Source organism: Elaeis guineensis, chromosome 1 (genome assembly GCF_000442705.2).
Source record: "Elaeis guineensis isolate ETL-2024a chromosome 1, EG11, whole genome shotgun sequence".
Lineage (NCBI taxonomy): Eukaryota > Viridiplantae > Streptophyta > Magnoliopsida > Arecales > Arecaceae > Elaeis > Elaeis guineensis.
Genome location: NC_025993.2, coordinates 112,861,422 through 112,881,380, shown reverse-complemented (window position 1 = coordinate 112,881,380; position 19,959 = coordinate 112,861,422). Strand labels below are relative to the sequence as shown.

The 19,959-nt window shown below is 38.1% G+C and overlaps 1 protein-coding gene and 1 pseudogene across 3 annotated transcripts; both read left to right on the top strand.

The window, feature by feature from the left end:
• Positions 1-1,732: 1,732 nt before the first annotated feature.
• On the top strand, positions 1,733-19,362 carry LOC105038597 (FRIGIDA-like protein 3). Of its 3 annotated transcripts, none has more exons than XM_073260139.1 (5): positions 1,764-1,889; positions 2,101-2,146; positions 4,163-5,213; positions 7,918-8,087; positions 18,694-19,362. In XM_073260139.1, exons 2-5 carry the CDS (start codon positions 2,117-2,119, stop codon positions 19,102-19,104), a joined length of 1,662 nt encoding a protein of 553 aa, XP_073116240.1. In that variant the 5' UTR covers positions 1,764-1,889; positions 2,101-2,116; the 3' UTR covers positions 19,105-19,362. The 3 variants fall into 3 exon arrangements, with proteins under 3 accessions (XP_010912749.2, XP_073116240.1, XP_073116242.1); XM_073260141.1 differs by lacking the exon at positions 2,101-2,146 and adding an exon at positions 3,621-3,684 and having other exon boundaries at positions 1,772-1,889; XM_010914447.2 differs by lacking the exon at positions 2,101-2,146 and having other exon boundaries at positions 1,733-1,889.
• On the top strand, positions 11,887-15,689 carry LOC140858851 (uncharacterized; annotated as a pseudogene).
• Positions 19,363-19,959: the final 597 nt, after the last annotated feature.

Below are 19,959 nucleotides of genomic sequence, written 5' to 3'. Positions count from 1 at the left end.
AATGTAATTGTTGCTCCCAGGAGCAGGCAATATATTTTATATCCAGCTTCTATGGATTGCCCATCCAGAAAGTTAAAAAAAGTGGGAAAAACTTCCAACCAGAACAGGGCATAAACATCTTACAAACTAGGACATATAAATAAGTTCTCCTATCATAATTCCTTATCAGTATCATATCATACATTTGCAGTGTAGTATTCCCTTGCCTTTTCTTTTCTTTTAATGTTTTGGGCTTTATCCATTGATGCTTGTTTTGTTCAATGCAGACACTGCAGCCTTATTATCAGTTGATGGAATCGAAATCAATGAAGTTAATAGAGTAGGAGCGACAACTCTTAGTGTCACTCAGAAATCTTCTGATGCAAAGACCACAGCCTTCCTAAAAAGGTTGATGCAGTGGCTGCCAAGGAGCATTCAAACCCTCCTAATGCTGCAAAGCAACTTAAAGCAATATTTGGCATGAAGTCCAATTTCAACTTCTTCCAACATGTCAAACTGAATGAGGGTGACATCAATTGCAAGAGTTACACCTAGGGGGCTTGAAAATGTCATCAGTTCAAATGCAGTGGTGGCAGTGCCTATTGCCATAGTGGCCATCACAAACCTATAACTCCATCCAAAAAAATAGTCATGAAGTATTATTTAGGTTCGTTGGATTTGTGTGACTATCCAAAATATATCTAGAGCATAATGTAGGACTAAACATATGTTCGTATAAATCTTCACATACTCATTGTATTTAAATGTAGATTCTTATTAGGTAAGAATTCAAATATAATTACAAACACCATGATTAGCTCATGATTGGTCTAAATTGGGCTCATATTATAGTGTACTCTAGTTCATATAGGTCATGCGTCGGATTGACTTTAATATTTTATGTAACAACCTATAACATCATGCAAAAATCAGCTAGAAAGCATTATTTGGATTCTTTAATCTTATATCATACTCAATATCTACTTTTTGTATTATTGATGTAGGACCTAGAGACACCCCACATGGGCTCTTAGATACTTTTTTTTGTTTAAAGACTGCTGCCTTCATTATGTTAATGGTCTAAATTCAATCAAATCTAATTATAAATATTATGATCAACTTATGATTATACTAATAATCATAATCTAGAATCTTATCCAACAAATGATCTTATTTAGATTCTTTAATTTTATATAAATATTCAGAATCTATTCATTATATGGTCGATGTGGGACTAAACATATGTTTGTACTGTTTCTCACGGTCGAAGATTGAAATCCACCATCAATTTAGATTCAAATGGTTGGCAATATGGAATATTAAAAAAAAAAAAGTTGTGATTTGTGCATGATCCTCAACCCATGGGACAATACAACCTTAATCCATCCATCATGCGTCCCTGACCCCATCCATCATGCTGGGCTTCATGATAGAACCACGACCATTGTCTGCACACGATCTCCATGGTGCACCCCCATCGCATCAGCCCGCCCCAAAGTCCGCGCCACCTCCCCTCATCTACAACCCGATTGATAAACGGCTACGATTCCAGAATTAAATAATAAAGCAAAGCTTATTAGTACTTGTTATTGGAAAATATTGTATCCGAAAATGTTCCCCGAAGGATTGTGAACCGCTGTTCTTGTCACCTTTATAGACAAAATAACCGGGTTCACTGGATTTAAGCTGGTCTGAGGAAATTTACCGGGGAAGCGCAGGAGCAGTCACTGTTCCTTTCTACTGTTTCCACTATAAGAGGGAGGCGTCGGAAACCGTTGCGCCTTCTTTCTCTCCTCTCTCTTTCATTCACTGTTTCGATGAGGTGGTGGGGTGGCTTCCACGCCCGCTTTGCGCCCCTTCTCGTGTTCCCCTAATTCCGACGGGCGGACTGATTCCTTTGCGGAATTCCTGTGAGTTTTACCCCCAAATCCCCTCCTTTTCAGTTCACGTCTTTGATTCTTGATTCGATCCGTGTTTTCTTTGGTTATTTTGATGAATTTGAGCTAGAAGGTTGATTTTAGGCAAGTAGGTTGATGAATTTTGGTTCTTCTTTTTTTATGGTTGTGTTGTTTTGATTTGTTGATTTGGGGTGTGGGTTTGATGGATTGATTCTTGGTGTAGGGTTTCTCTCGGTTTAATGGCGTTACGGGTGGATCCCCTGTTGAAGGTTGGTTTGGGGGTTAGGGTTCTGGGGTTCTTGTCGTCGTGAATGGGTTTTTTATGAGTGGGTTATAATTGCCTTTGTATATTGTTTAGTTGAATGATGTGTCGAGTATTGTTGCGTGGATCTGGACGCCTGTGTGTCAAGTTTTGATGCGTGGATCTGGCCGCCGGTGTCTGATTTCTTTAATTTTTTTAAAAAAATCTTTTTTGGGGACTGGGAAGAACTTGAGGAAGGGCGATATTGTTAAGCCAGCCCTGGGTGATTACAGATTGGGTTCTATGGAGTGAGTTAAGAAATTATTTTAGGTAGTTATAAAAAAGCTATTTGGCAAAACTTGGATGTGATTTTTTAATGAGATTTTGAGGGAGCGGTCTTTGATTAATTAGTTTGCGTGGTAGTTTAATCCGTCTCTGCTATTTGGTAGAGACTGGCCAATGTATGGAGATAAGTAGATGGTTGTCTCATGCATATTGGGCTGTTGGGTCATGCTATTAGGACTCAAGATGGAGTTAGATGCCAAAAGTGAAGGCCTTCATGGTCATTGCTTAAACAAGTGAGGTTAAGGTGATTTCCTAGCATTGAAGTATGATTGAATAATCTGTGGGACCATGATCAGGGTAATATATTTCCTGTGTGGAAATTTGTCCCAATATGGAAGATTGGATGGATTTTGTATTATATTTGGTCACTGCTTTCAGAATGTGGAAGCTAAAAATTGGCCTTTTGTAATCCTCCTGTGCTAATCCTTCTTGCAGCAAGCCCATCCAATCAATTAAGCTTTGAAGTCAAAAGTCAAAACCAGCATATCTGAAATTCACCAGACTGTGATGTTAGAGCCTCCCTTGTCTGATATGAGTTAGGGACACTCAGCTTGAGCTGCTAGAACTTGTGAAGGTTCTTTTCAGTATAATAAATATGAAATTCAAGCTAAACTAATGAAAATTCTAACGTGTGCACGATTTTTGCTTCACTAATTACTTTTGCCTGATGAGTCTTGCCCTCAAGTTTTTCCAATGATTTGGCAAAGAATTATCGACATCCTAGGTCCTGCATCCGAAAGCTAAAATATGCATGAATGGAATAACAAAAAGATTTTTTGATTAATTGCAAAACATATTTTCATAATAATCAAATAATATTATGGGTGTCATGCTGCTGCTTCTTATTGGATCACTTTCTGCTCCTGGTAAGTCTAAGATTTCATGTGGTCTGAATGCTTTCTTTGTTATCTGCACCACTGGATTATGGAACCTCAATGAACATTGACTTGATAATTGGTGCTATAGTTGTTGCCTTTCAAGTTGCCTTTTCTAGTGGCAAATAATCAATCATGCTTGACCCTGGGGATGCGAAGGTGTGGTGAAGGAGATAGTCATGAATGACTTGAGATTGTGAATGATGTTGTCTTATGTAAATTTCAACCTTGATATATGATCTTCTTTATTGGATTGACCTTCTTGGGGGTGCTTCATGACAGGCAGTGGATAGCAGGCCCATGATAGTGTGAAAAACCTTCTGGTCTTCATTATCACAGAGATAGGGTGAGATAACTCGTTTCCAAGACACAAACTCAGGTTTTGATGTTGGTGACAGAAATGTGTCTTGATTGCACATTAATCCTTGTCACTATCGGTCATGCCAGTAAATTTAGCTTCAGCCTTCTTGCTTCTTTCTTGTATTTCTTGAATTGATCAAGTGTTTTATGTCATCAATGACATGCTTCCATCATCACTCTACTTGGTGGAAATGTTTTGTATGAACTTGACATAAAACATTGTGATTTATATCGCAGTGGTAAGTAGAGATGCCGTGAAAAAAAAAATGAAAGAAGAGGAAAAAAAGTGAATGAGTCGTGAAATCCAGCTCAAGAATAAGAAAAAAAAATACCATTTGTAGTTTGGTGTCTACACATGTTTTATGATGAGCAACATCTTGTGATGCTGTATTGAACAGTGTAGTTTTTAAACTTTCTAAGTCATCTAAAATTTGATATGAGTGAGCCTTTGCTGGTTGTGATAGGGATATTATGCCATGGCTGATATGCAGTCTGTTGCTACACTTATTGATTCTACAACATCTAAAATACAGCAACTGCAGCAGGCTTTTGCTGTACTTGAAAGCCATAGTGCCATATCATTAAATTTGAAATGGAAAGAACTTGAAGAACACTTTCATGGGCTTGAGAAGTCGTTAAATAAAAGATTTCATGAGGTGAAAGATCAGGAAATGGAATATGTAACTAAGGTCACAGAGGCCCAAGAGATGTTGGAGAAGCAGGAAGCAGTGGTTGTGGCCAAGGAACTTGCTTCTTTGGACTGGCTGCAGGAGAAAAGAGATGCTGCTTTATCTGCTATATTTGAGAAGCACAAACCTTCTGCTTCAGAGCCCAGCACTAATGGCATGGGTAATGGTGTGCCTGCTAATATAGTTGAAGAAAATTTAGATGTTAAGGCTGCCAAATCTTGCTCTGAAGATGTGAAGCCTGCTGAAAATGGTAATGCAGATGCCAAGCCTCACTCTGAGTTAGTAAAATTATGTGAAGAAATGGATGCAGAAGGACTCCAAAAGTTCATTTCAGACAATCGTAAGAACTTGAGTTCCATTCGTGAGGAAATCCCGATTGCGTTAAGAAGTGCGACCAACCCTTTCACTTTGGTTTTGGATTCCCTGAAAGACTTTTACTCTGGAGAGATTTTAGGATTAGATGGGAAGAAGGATGGGAACCTTTTGGGCCTACGAAGGACTTGTCTCATGCTAATGGAATCTCTTGGACAACTACTGGCAGATTCTGTATTGGGTTCTCTCTCTGATAATCAAATGCTGACATTAGAAATTAGAGAGCAAGCAAAGGCAATTGCTACAGAGTGGAAGCCAAAGTTGGATGATCTTGACATTGATGCAAGCAGTGGAAACTCCTTGGAAGCTCATGCATTTCTTCAGCTTTTGGCTACCTTTGGAATTGCTTCTGAATTTGATCAAGATGAAATATGCAAATTGATCCCAGCTGTCACCCGGCGCCGTCAAGCAGTTGATCTATGTCGTTCACTTGGATTGTCGCATAAAATGCCAGGTTGGTCATTCTTTATGTTTAGCCTTCTGTATTTCTCATCTCAGGACTAGAAATCTGAGCATCATTGCTGATTTTTGAATTTGCCTCTGCCCTAACCGATGCTTTGTTATAGCAATACTGGTTTTCTGTGCTGTATGACAATTATGATAGAGTCAGTTTGGTGAACTGCAAATATCATTTCTGGAATATGGCAAGCCTGGCATTAAGATGTAATTTGATCTTCCTAAGTCATTCTGACTCTGACCTGTCCTATGGTGCTTGGTAGTCTCATGCATGTTTTTGGCTAATACTATAATATAATGTGTCTATTCACCAACTATGGTCTCTTTCTTTTTTCTTTTTTGTTTTTGGGTGATCATGAACTCTTCGCATGCAAGTCACACACCATGTGGTTATGCAAAGGTCTTTGGGATGCATATTGCATAGACATGTTGTAGACAATAATTGAATGCCATGCAAGTTCTGTTTGTGATGGTCGATTGTGACAATTATAACAGGGATACATGATTTGGAGAAAAGTCTTTATCTTGAATCATATAGTTCTAGGTGTTCATTAATTTCCATTACAGGAAATAGACAAGGCCTGTATAACATCCAGACCTTTTCTGTAGAACTTCTTTTTCTGTTCATGTTATATATGTTGTTTGTAGTAGAATCAATTAGATGATGATTGACTTGGTATGACAAGTGTGCATAACAACAGTGTAAATATCATGATTATAGCAGATTCAAACTTTTGATGGGTAAGTTAACATCTCATATGCTTTTGGACCTTCATTATGTATTTTGAAAATTTTACAGCATATGTAGAATAGTTACTTCACAAATCTGGCAGGTTGATTTAATTTGCCAAAACCCTTGTTGACTTAGCTGATCAAACTCATACAAACACAAGGTTCATTTGGAAGATTTCTGAAATGCTTTCTTGAACATTGTGACTGCAATTATGAAATGGAATTAACTGTCTTGATTCCTTTTCAAAGGTTATTGGCAAGAGGTGATGCCTCTTATCTCTCACACATTACTCATTTCGTCTTTTGAGAAATTAGTAGATGATCACTTATTTATTTCTGTTCCTTCTGATCAGAAGGGGAGAGACACCCTTGTACATGCATGCTAACGGTAGCCACTTCCTATGCTATATTTCTCATTTTGTTGAAAAAAAGTTCAGAGATAAATTAGTTCTCCATCATACCATGCCGTACGCATCCTTATGTAGAATCTTTCCAAGGTTTGGGTAAATGCTTGAGCTTTGCTATCAATTGCATGAAATTCGACTGATTAACCAAACAAGTTTTTCTTAATGCCAAATAATCATCTTGGTTTTTATGTAGGGCATCCTTCTTGCATTGTTTCCTTGACCGAGAATTTACGATCAATTTGTGAACTGTTAATCTGAAAGAAAAAAGTTTCTAGAAAGTGCACAAGCTTGTATAGAATATATTATAATTTATCTACCCAAAATCATATAGCTGGGGTAAGGCTTGTAAATTAAGGTTTTCTAGACCAATTAAGACATGAAGAAGTATTGAGGTCTTGCCAATGGTGCATAAGAGGAAGGGATGATAAAGAAGATGGCCTTTCTTTCCAAGAGATATTAGAGGAGCCATCAATGTGAGTGTGGTCCCCCCCTTTGGGCTATAGAGAAAGGAGGGAAGGACAAGACAATCACGCAATGCTGTTCTCCTTTTCATTGGGTCTATTACTAGGAAAACATGTGTAGGAGGGGGGCAGGTCAGTGCCTTCCTATACTTATTTTTTGATTTTTCCCCAATAGAATGATTTAGTCATCTGTCCTGTTGACATATCCCCACTTGCCCTGTTTTTTTGTTCCATCTAGATTCGGGGTCAAGATCACATATGGATGGATGCTTTACTTGATCTGAGTCTTAAAACGTCTGAGAGAACAACAATGTGAACCTCTCTCATCTTTTTCTTCTTCACCTGATGTTCCTTTTCATCTTCTTGTTGATCTTTAACGAATTAGGGATTCTTAGTTTTGAATTAGGTTTGCTGAGGTTACTATTGCTATTATTATCATTGTAGTTATTGCTGCTAATCACTATTCTTTAGTGTGTTTTATTGGTGCCCCTTTTTTTTTTATTTTATTGTTGTTTATGGATGTATATGTCAGTTAACTTGTCAATCATAAAACAATTGAATGTCTTGAATGTGCTCAATTTGCTGCGGGATAATGTTATAAAGTGGTTTGTTCCCTTCTAAACATTCAACTTTTTCCTCTCCAGCTTGATGTCCTTAACGTTGATATAATGGACTGCTAAAAACTTGTATCAGTCACCATTCTCCAGTGCAATTGCAAAGGCTGAATCCAAACTCTTGCCTCATGAATAGATCTTCTCTACTTTGATGAAGTGCATGGTTTTTTGTGTTCATGACACAGTTTTTCAAGGAGATAACATGATGATGACATTCACACCCTGCCTAGTGGTCTGATCATGGTGTACCATTGTACAATAGTTGCAAAGATATGTAGGATCTTTCCACTGTTTTGGAGAGTTTAATGATGTTTCCTTCTCTCTCACACTAATTTCCTTGTTGATTTGCTCAAATTCATACAGGGCTGTTATTTATGAATACAAATATCACTATATTGAGCTTAGAATATTCTTTTTGTCGATGCTTCTAGTATTTTTCTCCTATATTGTTTTTATTTCTTTTCTGACAAATAATATCTATTCCTTAGGTGTGATCGAGGTGCTTTTGAATAGCGGAAGGCAAATTGAGGCTGTTAATCTTGCATATGCATTTGAGTTAACGGAGCAATACGCACCTGTGCCATTATTGAAGGCATATTTGAAGGAAGCAAGGAAAGTGTCACAAATCAAAGCTGGAAACACATCTCCTAGTGCACAGGTGGGCTTTTTATTTGCTGATTTGTTACAGTATTATTTTATATTGATTTATCCTAACAACTTTTGAATTTTGTAACTTGAGCAAGTTCTGGAAAGAGGTCTTTCAAGTTTTGGAAGTGTAGATGGAAGTGGAAATAATTTTCTGATGCCAACTGATAAAAAGAATCAGAAACACAAAAATGGACTCACTTTTAGGTCCATTTTGTTTTGTTGATCTGATTCTAATTACCTTCTAAATTTCAGTTCATCATTTGTCTAGTCTTTTGTCAAATAACTAACAAAGCCTTACTCGTAAAGTGGTCATTGTTAAACTTGAGAGGCTGGTGTTGCGTGAACAACTTGGGCCTGGAATTCTCAAGCATTAGATGTTCCTTAGTTTAGAATGTTGATGCTATGTATCCTCGACATCTTCACCAACTCGATGAATCTTTTGCTTTGTGTTGATGTCAATTACCTGGCTTATAGTGCAACCAATTGATTTATTTCATGGTAGATGTTCTATCCTTATAGTTCAATAGAGCTTGTTGCCTATGGTTGTACATTTTTCATTTATGTGAAGGGTCACAATATCTTATAATTTGTTACCTGGATATGTGACATGGGTGTCGAGTGTCCAGTGGTGTTGGATATGGGATCTTTCATAAAATTGGACATGGGGACATGCACAGGTTGTATAGATATGTCCTTAGATATGTACAAATATATGTATATAACGAAATAGTTGGATGGATTAGTTGTTTTGTAATTTCATAGAATTTATAAAATCTTTGCTAAATGTTCTAATATACTTGAAAACTTCTCGATATAGGTTCCAGAAGTTGATATGTAAGTATGTAACCATGATCACATCATGGTTAACTGTTTTGAAGTGTCAAGGAGTGTGATGACATGTCCAGGTGTCTCTACATGGCAAAAAATCCAGATTTTTAAGTGTCCATGTAACAGTGGAAGTTGACTGAATCAATGAATCCGAATAGTGGGCAAAACTTTCTGTTTATTAAATTGTCGCAGTATCAAATGGAGGAGAGATATTCAGAGAATAATGAATGAGGAGGTAGGAAAGTCAAGCTGGGTGTAGGGGCCACTAGAATTTACCTGAGAAAGATAAGGCTGAGTTGAGGTGCACCAGAGTCACCATGCTGATCTGTTAATGTTTCATTTCTGGACTGTGGTAGTAGCAATCAGGCAATCATTGCTCATTCTTGCGTACCTGGGACCTGATGTACCATTTGTTAAAATAAAAAATATTGGCACTATCCATATGCTTGATACTTAATCAGTTGATGCATAATAAAAAAGGAAGTGGTTGCATGCCTTCTTTGGAGTTTGTGTTGTTTGGACTTGTCTAGGAATCTAAATTGGAAACTAGTTCAAATGATCTTATAGTTCAAATGGTCTTATTTCTATATGGAAGCACGATTATCAGGTTAAGTCTTGAATTTAGGGGTGCAATCGAGCCGAGTCGAGTCGAGTAGTTGGAAGCTCGAGCTCGACTCGACTTAGAATAATCGGGCTCGAAACTCGGTTCGAGATCGATTAAACTTTAATGTTCCAAGCTTTAGCTCGGCTCAATGAAAAATAAACAAAACTTGAACTCGACTCGACTCGAATATCAATCGAGTATTTTGCTACTCGAGCTTGACTCAAGCTCGATAATAATCGAGTTAAGTCGAGCTTGGATTCGAGTCAAGCTCGAATAGCTTGCCAGCGGCTCGACTCATTTGCACTCCTATCTTGATGGAGGGACAGCCTTACGAAAGTGCTAAATTTCTTGTTTAGCATGCTTAAGTGTGATATAGCTTGTCGGCAAGTAACTTTATGTGAAAGAAGGCATGAGGTAGCTTATCGTAGGTAACTTTATGTGAAAGAAGGCATCTGTTTTTTCTGTTTGAGGGCATATTTTGTTGCATACAAGATATGTGCCATGAAGATTTCAAAGTGTCAGCAGGTTTGCAAGTGTTCATTGATTCTCCAAAAATCATATGTTCACATGTCTACTCATGCTAAGAGAGGGAAAGGTAGATGAAAACCATATTTTGACTTTGGGTAACCTTGCAACCTTATGAAGGCTGCAATGCATGTAGTTACGTGCCCCAAGGTAACAATTAGAGATGCATCAAGTGGTTTAGAGCTTTTCTAATTGTAAAAACTGTAACTTGGTTACTTTTCTTTTATCTTTTTTGTATTTCTTCGAGCCTTAAGATACTTCATGATTCTCAGCATGACTATTCATTTCGTTGCACCAGGATGTCATTGTCTCTAGTGACACTAGGGGCATGTTTGGGGTTTTTTTGAAAAATGTTCTTCTGTGACTTCTAAAGCGAAAAAAGCACTTCACATCATGGAAAAAATGTGTTCAGTAACATCATCTAAAAGTCGTTCTACATAAAAAAAAAAGTCAATAATGCACTTTTAGGAGAAGCCTAAATTCTAGTTTCTTCTCCTCATTTTCCAGGGCAGAAGCAATGCCAAACAAACCATGGGAAATTTTTGAGCAAAATCATTATGGTTTATATTTTAACAGATTAAATCAACATTTGATGCAATCAGGGTTCGCTGTACCGGGCCGAACTGCCCGGTACAGGGCGTACCAAGCCGGACCGGTGCTCAAACGGTCCGGTTCGGACCTTTTTTTCGAGAAACACCTCGAACCGGTACCGAACCGAGAGGTTCGGTCCGGTTCGCTTCCATACCGTCCAAAATGGACGGTATGGTTCGTTTCGGTCCGGTTCGGCGTGAACCGAACCGTACCGACCGTCCCATGTGAATAAAGTGAGGAGGGGGAGGGGGGTGGGGTCGGAGACCACATGCATAAAAGGAGAATGTTTGGAGTTCTCTGACATGTCTCAGAGAACTCCCGAGGGTCCGAAAGTTGCGAAGGTCTCAACGAAACCATTGAGATCTCCGAAAAATTAGAAAAAAAGAAAAAACTCCATCAAATTGTAGGAGTGGTTCGAGGAGAGGCTGATCTTTGGCCGGAGGTAAGATAATGTGTTATTTTCTTAGGAAATATTTTTTTTTATTTTTGTTGTTAAAAATAGGATAAGAATGAGAAAGAATGAAAATAAAAGAAAATCATGCCAAAATCTTGTGATTTTGGGATGATTTAATTATATGTGATAGATCTTTGGAAGATCTACACGATGATACTAAAATTATTAATTTTTGTTAATTATATATTTTTTAAATATTTTTAAATATTTATTTATTTAAAAATTAAAAAAAATTAAATTTTAGAAAAAAATCAGAGTTTGAGAATCATGTTTAGAATGATTCAAGCTACTTAAATGTAATTTCTAATTTTTTTTCAAATATTTGAAATTAAAAAATTATTTTTTTTAATTATTTAAATTTAAAAATTTAATTATAAAATAAAAAATATATAAAAATAGTGTTATAATTTAGTTAATTTAAAAATATTATTTGAAGCATATAACATATTTATTTTGAATTTATAAGTTTTAAAATAATTATTAAAATTATTTTAAAATTATATATAATTATTTTAATTATCGTTTAACTATCGTGTTTTGTTATACTTGCATATATTTATAAGAAAAAAAATTTAGAGCATGACGTTCGTTCACTTTAATTAATCAGCTATTTTATAGTATATATTTATTTATATAAAAATTATTAAAAAAATAAAAAATCAGTATTAGTTTTGAAATTGAGAATAATGTTTAGAATGATTCAAAACAATTGAAATATTTGAATCTAACTTGAGATTTTTTTGAAATTTTTTTTGTAAACATTTAAATAGTAAAAAATATTATCAAATAAAAAATATATGTAATTAGTGTTATATTACAGGTAATTCGAAATAATTAATATTTTGTTATATCTGCAGAAATGAGTAAGAAGAAAGATCAAGAGCGTGACATCGATTGGGATCATGGCGAGATGCTCTCGGTTCGGCATCATTGGAGATGCAAATGGTGCAACACAGAGTTCAAGGGAGGAGGAGTGACTAGGTTGAAGCAGCATCTAGCTGGTGGTTATCCTGATGTGTCGATGTGTCGGAAATATCCGCAAGAGGTCCGATAATTGATGAAAAAGTACTTTGCTGATTCGAAAGCAGCGAAGGAAAGGGCAAAGCAGAAAAAGACCGAAGTAGACCGTCGAGCTGCAGAGCCACCTTCTTATCACTCTAGAGAGTCAGAGGAGGCTTCTGCTCCAGATGATGAGGAGGCACAGATTGAGACTGCCATTCATGCGAACTTGGCGGATCAGTACCAGCAGGAGGAGATGGTCCGGTACAGAGACCAATTCGGACCATCATGCTACGAATCAGGATCTGGATCAGCGACTGGTAGGGGAGAATTTGAGTTCAGGAGGACTACCTCAGTCAGAGAGCCTGGTGGTAGAGGGAGCAGACGCAACACGTCTTCTTTGTTGGGAGCTTTTGGCAGTAGGAGGAGGTCCTCCAGAGATATTCCAGCATGAGCCAGCATTCAGGATTTGGATCCACATGCTTTGTCCAGCAAGGATTCAAAGCAGCAGAGAATTGACAGTATGCTGAAAAAAGATAAGAAGGATATGTGGCGAGCTATTGGATCATGGTTTCATTTCAGCCATATTCCAGCAAATGCAGCAGCCAATCCTTACTACCGATCTGCTATTTCAGTTATAGAGGCTGCCGGCCAGGGTGTATATCCTCCAGGATCTAAGGACATCTATGGTCAGTTTCTTGACAGCAATAAGGAGGATCTGCAGAGATGGATTGCTTCTTACAAAAATAAATGGCCTACATACGGTCTAACAGTGATGTGTGATGGTTGGACAGGTCCTACTAGGCGGAGCATCATTAATTTTTTGACATACTGTGATGGAAAAATATTTTTTTACAAATCAATCGATGCTTCAGATAAGATGCATGATGCCACATATATCTTGGTCTGATGGAGGAGGTGATTGATTCAGTGGGTGAGCAGCATGTCGTGCAGGTCATCACAGATAACAGACCACAATATAAGGCTGCCGGAGAGTTGCTGATGGAGCAACGACTGCAGATATACTGGACCCCATGTGCTGCACATTGCATTGATCTTATATTGGTGGATATCGAAAAGATTCGCAGGGTGCAGTAGGTAGTGGAGATTGCCCAGACCATTACTAGATTCATCTACAACCACACATGGGTTTTTTCATTGATGCGGACGTATACTGGGGGGAAGATCTTACGACCGGATATCACACGGTTTGCTACCAACTACATAGCACTTGATAGTCTTCTTCAGAAGAAAACAGTCCTACGTCAGATGTTTGTCAGTGCCGAGTGGCAGGAGAGCAGATATGCGAGGGCCGGCACTGATGGAAGTCATGTGGAGAACTTGGTGACGAGTCAGTCATTTTGGCAGCGGGTGAGAAGATAGTGAAGGCTATCAAGTCTTTATATGAGGTGCTTCGCATCGTAGACAGCGAGAGATACCCCCAGATGGGCTTCCTATATTACATGATGGAGAGGGCAAAGAAACAGATCAGTGAGAATGATCCCAAGCATGCTCAAGAATTCATTAACATTATTGAGCGCTGTTGGGATTATTAGATGGGCAGAGATTTGCATCTAGCTGGTAAGTTTGGATTCAAGAATGTTTTAAAATATTTTTTCGAAGCATGAAAATAAAATTGTGCTTAATCAGTCTTGAAATTTATCTGCAGTTTATTACTTGAATCTGAGATTTCAGGATACTATTTCGGGGATAGATATGGATAGCGAGCTTCTTGTTGCTCTTCGCAATGTCATATATAAGATGGTGCCCGATCCAGAAATCGCGTCGTTGTGTCTGCAAGAGGTATGCTAGTTTAAAACAGATGTAATTATTCAACTGAATTCGATCTGATATATTTATAAATAATAAATATATTTTATTTCAAATGAAACAGTTTAGAAAGGGATCAGACAGTTTTAGAGTCCCATCAGCTGTCGTAAGCAAAAAGCAGATGAATCCAGGTAAATTACATATCAATAATGAGCAATGTAGATTGATATTAATTTTGCTTAATAATATCATCAAATTTGATATATAATTTTGCTTTTGTAGCTGAATGGTGGATTCATTTTGGAACGTCAGCAGAAAATTTGAGACATATGGCTGTCCGTATTCTTTCTCAGACGGTCTCTGCTAGTGGCTGTGAGCGTAATTGGTTCACTTTCGCCCTTATCCACAGCAAATAGAGAAATCGTCTGACACAAAAATACCTCGACGATCTTGTATATGTTCACTACAATCTGAGGTTGAGGCTAAAATGTATTCAGGAAGAAGTTCAGTTGAAGTACACTGATCCGACGCTGGATGATTATGCCAACGAGGATGACGATCCGATCATCGGATGGCTTGCAGGTCAGCAGCAGGAGCCAGAGCTTGATGAGCCAGGATTTCCTCCACGACCAGCCAGTGTGGTGGCAAGGGAGATCAGGGTGGATCGAGGATAATGGGCAGAAAAAAATATTTCACATAGGGTTCCAGCTGATCAGCCACAGTCTGAGGGGACACAAGGGACTCATTCATCACATGACTCGCTATCCGATACATCTTTTAGAGATTCGAGCGAGAGATGTATAGACGTTCCTCCCGGCAGCCAGCAAGAAGGCATCCATCCTCCTAATCACAGGAAATTCAGTCACAGAGGGGCACAAGGGGGGAAAGGAAAAGACAATTGCACGTGCACCACTCTCGAGAGTACAGGAGCTATCTGGTTCAGATACGGACATCAGAGAGAGTGATGATGATACTGGTAGTAGTAGCCATGGATCTGATGATCAGGGAGGAACTGGAGGATAGAAGACCACCGTTTATGAGATACAGCCACAGGGTGATATTTGATTCATCGGTGAGTCTCAATTTACGCATATTTACGCATGTCACACAGGATAGGGATCATGGTGGACGAGTCGGTAGAGATCGTGGGGAGCCGATTTCATATAGACGATGGGTTCCTAGAGGTCGTCCAGCATATGATGCAGCTGCGGACGATCTTGCACGTGGAGTAGGGTCCATGGATGTATCTGGATCATCCTAGTATTATGGATCCTATTATCCACAGCCACCTTATGGTCCATATGCATATGATGCATCTGAGGCATCATCTTCTAGTGGTTACTACCCTATGCAGCCTGGAGCAGCTCCAGGATTAGATTTTGCTACTGGCATATTTGGATGGGCTCCTCCACAACCGTACCATCATCTTGAGGATACTTCTCAGAGTCAGAATTTTAGCGGGAGATCTGAGATGTCTTACAATCCAGAGAGGATGCCTTATGGGATGAATATTCGAGAGTACGGTGCAGCTTGGCTAGAGGGTTGGACTGATGTCCCTTCAGACTATGTTGATGATCCAGGTATCTACGAGCGTCACAGACACTCGACAAGAAATTAAATGCAGAGTACATCTTAAGGTTCGTATATCAGTTATTACGCTTTGTACTTAAATATTTAGATACATTTTAATGCGTATTTTATATATATATTTTTTAGTTTTAAGATGACATAGTTGAAATATAATGTAAATAAATATATGTTTGAAATTTTGGATCAAGAGTCTTTGTACCGCAACCTAACTCCAAATTGAACCCAAATATGTCAATAATATGCAATATAATGCCACATTGAGGTTGTATTTATCAATTATTAACTTTAAAAATAAAAAAAAAAATTGAAAATCGAAAAAAATTATATGCCGGTACGCTCGGGCGTACTGTATGTCGGTACGGTATGGTACCGATATCGTACCATACCGGTCCGGCACCGGCACGCTGTCCGATACCGATACAGCAAATCTTGGATGCAATTAAATTAATGAGATTAATTATTTGTATATAATAAATATCTATGTTTGTCTAGCTTGTCTACTATTATGTTAGTTGCCATTCTGTTGAGATTAATCATTATATTCTTAATATACATAAATTTAAAAATGTAATAATTTTGTACTTCTTTGATCTTAAGTATGTTCCTCTTGAATCCTTCCATGTTAATGCATATAAATTGGGGTTTGATATCATTGAAGACATCTTAAGATGAATGATGAGTAATGACAGTTTTTTTTACTCAATGTATCAGGTGCATAACATTTGATAGTTTGTGATGTGTGTGTGAGAGAGAGAGTTTGTGAAATGGAGATTGTGGTTTTGCTAAAGGACGTTGAAAGATATAAATTGGTTTTTTTGAGTTATGTAATTTGAAGTTTGTGACAACAGGCAGTAAGGGGGAAAAAAGATCACAGAATTCTGAGTCTTTATGTTATGGTCCTTGAAAATTCTTGCGGTAACTTAGCAATTTTACAATATTAATAAGACACAAAGTAGGAAAGTTGTAGCTTTTGGTTTATAAATGAAGTATGATAATTTGGTTAAGATGTCTGTTAAAATCTATTTCTAATGAAAAATTATAAAGGAGGCAGAGTGCTGGATGCTGTAAGAAGAGATATCTAGTGCCCAAAACTCTTGAGAGATTGCACTGACTCAGAATCCATTATCTTCACCTGCCCCTCCTTCGTTGGTGGCTAGGGCTCTTCCTAGTTATTCTGTACAGTTTTGGTTAGCGGTTTGAGGATTGTCCCCACCCTCATCCTCTTCAATTCATATTTTGTACGGTTTTAGTTAGCATATGTCCAGAGGTGACTTTGAAAGAATTTTAGGATATAGGTGTTTGAAAGAATTTTAACCTTTGAAATGGAAACAATGCGAGTTTCCATTGTTGTGTAGGGAGGATTATTAGAAAGGACAAGATGAATATAAGAGAAGCTGCACAGATGTCTATAATGTGAATCGTGGAGGAAATAAGGTCATTTCATATTCCATAATTTTTCTCAGGAGAGTTGGGGCTGAGTGATGTTGCAAATTGTAAAAATTGATGTGGGGTTGGATGATGCAACATATGGGAGTGTTACTCCAATATGGAATTGTCAGCAATCTGAAATCTTAGGTCATATACTCTCTTAGGCTGTTTTCCAGTTGTTGCCTTTTTGCTAGTCCTGTATCGTTTCCTCGAAGGTGTCCCCTTGTGTTTGAAGCGCTATTAAGGAATTAATGGCAGGTGGTCATTGTTGCTATTAAGGAATTAATTGAAGGTGGTCATTGTTACTCTAATCATCTATGCTTATCCAGCCACTTTGACCAAGTCCTTTATGTTTGTCCTCTGGTTGTCCTATGGACATCCGATGGAATTTGTGTTAATACTTTTGAGGTACTTCCAACTTCAACCGCATAACCTATTAAATTTTTATTTGACTTTGTCTATACCTGAATTCTTTTATATGATGGATTTAAGCTAATGGTGACATTTCATTTGGGGGATTTCTTGTAGTTGATGCTAATTTCCTCCTTGACTTCACTTTTATCTCCCTTGAAGTTGCTTCCTGTACTCTGATCTATGTGGTATTCTACATCTTGCACAAAATATTTATCCTTTTCCCGTATCAACTGCAAAAGACATTTACCATGGGCTTATTCTATCTTTCTGCATAAATTGACACTTATTTCATGATTTTGATGGTGTGATTTTTTTAACCAGCTTTCCATTTAAGGACAATTTGGCATATATTCCCAACAGAGATCTGTTGGTGAATAAGGACATTCAAAATTAATATATATGTCCACTAGATCTCTAGTGAAGCCTAGCCAGTGGCCTATCATCCTTCCCCCGACTCGGTTGTGTGAACTAGAGAATAGAGGGACATCTTTACTGATATATTCTTTTACGAAATTTTGTCCTGTTCCATGAATGAGAAGGTTACAAGATGAGTAAATAGTGGAAGTTCACAGTCATCTCAACACTTGGAATAAAAAGATGCTGAGAGTGGTATCAGATGGAGGCCTTCAACTCTTTGTAATGAGTGTACAGGACGCTCACAAATTCAAACTTTTGTGAGTAATGAGCTCACAAATTCAAACTTTTGTGAGTAATATGCAGAGTGCTCATGTGGCATTCAAAATTAGATGGTCTGGTCTTTTCTTGTAGATGTTTCCTGACTAGCTTTTAGGAGGTTGCCAGAAGATGTTTCCTGATTCAACATGGTTATGATAGTGTTTGCTTGATTTATAGCCAATCTGATTCACACCAGGATATCTTGACCAGCTTTTGACCATCAAAATACATGACCTGAAGGTTGGGACTCGTGATTAACAGATCTCTATTCATAATGTGAACTTCCAAGTGTGGCTGAATGTTGGCACGTGAAGCTAAATTTCTCCCCTCTTTAAATGAGTACTCCCTTTAACACCCACTGGGACTCCCTTTCAAGTAGTTTCTTAGGGGGAAAGAAAAAGATGTGCACAAAAGAAAAGTGGTGAAATATTTATAAACTTGTGTAGTTGTGGGGGGAAAAAAAAAGCTAAAATTGTCCTGATGTAATTACATCCATCAATAATGTTCTCTCTCCCCTTGTGGTTACTTCATGTGCATAGGTTGTGCTGAATACTTGTAGAATGGAAAAACCAATCTTGTTGGTTTTCTGTGGATGCTGATTTCCTTTTCTACTTTAAAAGTGGTTGTCCAGACCAGAATTATAAGATAATCAAGCTACAATCACCTTGAGTAGTAGGAATATTGTGTCGCGTACTTACTGTTACTTCCATGCTGAACTGACCATTTTTCACACTCCAGACTGAAACAAATGAACGTGAGCTGTCTGCCCTTAAAGCTATCATCAAGTGTATTGAGGAGCACAAGCTTGAGGACCAATACCCAATTGATCCACTCCAGAAAAGAATCCTCCAGCTAGAGAAGGCCAAGGCTGACAAGAGGAGGGCTGCTGAAGCTGCAAAGCCACAGTCCAAGAGGCCCCGTGCCAATGGCACTACTTATGCTCCTCGTGTCACCGGCATTCCTGACAAAAGCTTCTACCGAGCACCGCTCGAGAGATACCCATATCCATATGACAGGCAGTATGTGTACCCAGCAGAAACCCATCCTCCTTCGCTGATGGGTTCGGCTCCCTATACCATATCTCCAACTCATACCACATACTATGGAAATGGCTACCAGGTCCAGTACCAAGCCACCTATCTACACTAATGGAGCAGGCGTAGATGTTCATGGTTTTACCTAACTACTACTAGCTTTTAACCCATCGGGTGCTCCAATATATGGATTAACTGAAGTCTAAGTAGCTCAAAAGTAGTCTGTTCCTTGTGTTGTAAGTGTTTGTTAATCGTGAGTTGTGAAAAGCTTATGTTCTTATCCTTGTGACTGATAGCATGCTTCTGATATCTGGTTGTGACTATTTTATGGTCTTTTGCCCGGTGGTTCCAAGATTATGCGCTTTGTTTCTGACGGAATTGTTTACTTGATGCATGCTGTTCAAAAGACTAACTTGATTTCAGCTGAACCGGGCACACAAGGTACATGCTGACCTTTGTAGTTAATGGATCTAATGAAATGTTTTTGGTACACTGGAATGATTTGTGAACGAATATCCAGTATCTTGATTATGTGGCATTCAGTTAAGCTATCGTGGAGAGGGTAGATATTGTCATCCATTATTTATCACGTACTGGACTTAAAAGAGCTCTTTTTGATGGGATTTTCACGGAAGATTTCATACGGGTATCCCGTCTTCAATGCCTCGGATGGATGTGGCCAACTGGTGGATAAGCAACTTTGCTTCTCTAGCTTCCTTTCCCTCTGGTGTACCTATACACGTCACACAGTTTTTCCTAGGATGTAGCTGCTCTGGATTAACCCTATTTTCCTTAGCAAAGAAGAAGAAGAAAGAAGAAAAGAAATCTCTTTTCGGTTGGTCTGGTTAGTCTAGTTTGTAGCTGAGAAACCTGTGTAAATTCTGAAGAATTAGGTGACCGGGAGTACAGTGAATCCAGGAAGAAAAATGGGAAGTAGAGCAAAGATAACTGGAAATTGTCGAATTCGACT

Excerpts from the sequence above, each read along its gene's own strand:
- LOC105038597 (XM_073260139.1), top strand. The coding sequence starts at position 2,117 with ATGGCGTTACGGGTGGATCCCCTGTTGAAG. Across the intron at positions 2,147-4,162 it reads GGGTGGATCCCCTGTTGAAG|GGATATTATGCCATGGCTGA; the intron begins GTTGGTTTGGGG and ends TGGTTGTGATAG. Across the intron at positions 5,214-7,917 it reads ATTGTCGCATAAAATGCCAG|GTGTGATCGAGGTGCTTTTG; the intron begins GTTGGTCATTCT and ends TCTATTCCTTAG.